Source organism: Calonectris borealis, chromosome 3, assembly GCF_964195595.1.
Source record: "Calonectris borealis chromosome 3, bCalBor7.hap1.2, whole genome shotgun sequence".
Taxonomy (NCBI): Eukaryota; Metazoa; Chordata; class Aves; order Procellariiformes; family Procellariidae; genus Calonectris; species Calonectris borealis.
In genome coordinates this window covers 115246000-115248193 of record NC_134314.1, presented here as the reverse complement: position 1 = coordinate 115248193, position 2194 = coordinate 115246000, and the positions used below count along the sequence as shown (strand labels likewise).

The window sequence follows — 2194 nt, the reverse complement described above, 5'->3', positions numbered from 1 at the left end:
GCCCCGCCCCGCCCCGCCCCGCCCCGCCCCGCCCCCGCGCGCCGCTTCCGGCGGAGGCCCCGCCCCCCCGCAGGAGAAGTGGCGGCGATGGCGGCGGGGTTGTGCCGCGCCTTTGGGGCGCTCCTGCTGTCGGCCGCGCCGCACCGCGCCTGGCTCCCCGCCATGCCCCGCGCCCCGCCGCCCGGCCCCCCACCCTGCCTGTCGGGGGGGGCGCTGGGGGCTGCCCGCCGCGGGATGGGCGGCTCGGCGCCGCGCTGCACCACCGACCCCTTGTGGAAATGCCGGATCAAGTACACAGTGCGGCCCGTGGGCATGAAGAAGACGGGCGGCCGCGACCACACAGGTGGCCGGGGGCGGGCGGGTGGCCGGGGGTGGGCAGGGCGGGGCGGGGGCGGGCGCGCCTGCAGCCGCTCCCCTGTCCCGCAGGCCGCATCCGCGTGCGGGGCATTGGCGGGGGACACAAGCGGCGGTACCGCATGATCGACTTCCAGCGGCTGCGCTACGAGGAGGGGGCCCCGCCACAGCCCTTCACCGAGAAGGTCATCAACGTCCGATACGACCCTTGCAGGCGAGTGCAGGGTGCGGGCTCGGCCCCAGGCCCGGGCGGTTGTGCCTGTAGTGAGCTCCCCCACACACACCGTGGGTTCCTCGTGCAGGTCGGCAGACATCGCCCTGGTGGCCGGCGGCAACCGGAAGCGCTGGATCATTGCCACGGAGAACATGCAGCCGGGGGACATCATCAAGAACTCCTCTCACATCGGCAGGATGGCAGGTGCACGCTAGGGCCAGCAGTTGCCATACTGGCCCTGCCAGGGGCTCATCAGCCGCTCCTTGCCCAGCTCATCGGCTTCTGTCTTCCAGTGTCAGCCAATGAAGGGGACGCCTACCCACTGGGAGCTCTGCCTGTCGGCACGCTGATCTGCAACCTGGAGAGCCATCCTGGGAAGGGAGCACAGTACATCCGGGCAGCTGGTGCGTCTCTGGGCAGGGGACCCACCGTTTGTAGCCGGGTTTGACTTAGCCCAGATGGAGAAGAGAGCAAGGGGGCACCGCTCTGGATGGCCCGTGACAGGGAATTGCTGTCCTCTCTTCTCCCCATATTAGGGTGCAGAACAGCACGCCAGAGAGGCAGGGGCAGCTCTGCCCCATCGCTTCCTGGTGATGCCTTTGGGTCCTGTCTTCAGGAAGAAGTGCTGCATGAAGGGCAATGGTGGGAGCTTTGGGGAGTTCCTGGCATGGGAATGTGCTTGCCACAGGGTGGGATACTTTGTCCTGTGGCTCGGGGCAGCTGCCTCCTCTCCTCTTGCCTGCTGCAGGGACTTGTGGGGTGCTGCTGAGGAAAGTGAATGGGACGGCCATCGTGCAGCTGCCCTCCAAGAGGCATATGCAGGTAGAGGAGCCATACTGTCCCTGACCTGACTGCCTGAGCACACAGCCGTGTATCCCCAGGGAGGCCTGCAGCTCTTCTCTGTCCCCTAGGTGCTGGAGACCTGTGTGGCCACAGTGGGCCGTGTATCCAACGTCGACCACAACAAGCGGGTGATCGGCAAGGCAGGCCGGAACCGCTGGCTTGGCAAGCGCCCACACACAGGCTTGTGGCATCGCAAGGGTGGCTGGGCCGGGCGCAAGATCAAGCCTCTCCCACCCATGAAGAGCTATGTCAACCTGCCGCGGGTCGCAGCACAGGAGTGATGCCGGGGGCCAATAAAGCATTCTCCACGCCACCGCTCTTGTGTTACTGCTGCCTTTTCTGCGTGGGGCCTTAGGGGGTGCTCTCCCCATGGGACACATCCGGCTGTGTTCAGCCCCTGGCGGGAGTTGGGCTGGCGGGAGAGGTGAGTACAGGGCTGTTGGCTGCCTTGGCTTGAGCTTGGGGTGAGTGGGGATCTCGGTGGGTCAAACAGAGCTCTACACAATCGTGCTAAGCCTGACTGTGGGACAGCTGCGCTCTTCCCCTACCCTTAGCTTGTGGAGCAGTGATGGCAAGTAGGCAGCTGTGGGGTAAGGCAGGAAGCTGCCAGCCAGCGCGACCTGCTGTGCAGCTGGGGAGCACACACCTCGGCACCTCCCAGCCCTGGTAATGCCCTCGCTGCTCCCCAGCACCCACTTCTGGCGCCGGCTGCTGCTACCCCTTTCCCTTGCTGCCTTCCCCGCCCCGTGGTGCCCTAGCCCGCTGCCCTCCAAGTGCCATACT

General features: G+C 66.8%; 1 protein-coding gene across 2 annotated transcripts; it reads left to right on the top strand.

Moving 5' to 3' along the window:
• Positions 1-52: 52 nt before the first annotated feature.
• MRPL2 (mitochondrial ribosomal protein L2) lies at positions 53-1781 on the top strand. 2 transcript variants are annotated; one of them, XM_075147434.1, is made up of 6 exons: positions 53-343; positions 427-568; positions 657-772; positions 862-972; positions 1317-1390; positions 1480-1724. In XM_075147434.1, exons 1-6 carry the CDS (start codon positions 88-90, stop codon positions 1690-1692), a joined length of 912 nt encoding a protein of 303 aa, XP_075003535.1. In that variant the 5' UTR covers positions 53-87; the 3' UTR covers positions 1693-1724. The 2 variants fall into 2 exon arrangements, with proteins under 2 accessions (XP_075003535.1, XP_075003536.1); XM_075147435.1 differs by lacking the exon at positions 1317-1390 and having other exon boundaries at positions 1480-1781.
• Positions 1782-2194: the final 413 nt, after the last annotated feature.

Coding starts and splice junctions, on each gene's coding strand:
- MRPL2 (XM_075147435.1), top strand. CDS start 88: ATGGCGGCGGGGTTGTGCCGCGCCTTTGGGGCGCTCCTGCTGTCGGCC. Junction 773..861: donor TCACATCGGCAGGATGGCAG/GTGCACGCTAGG, acceptor TCTGTCTTCCAG/TGTCAGCCAATGAAGGGGAC. Junction 973..1,479: donor ACAGTACATCCGGGCAGCTG/GTGCGTCTCTGG, acceptor TCTGTCCCCTAG/GTGCTGGAGACCTGTGTGGC.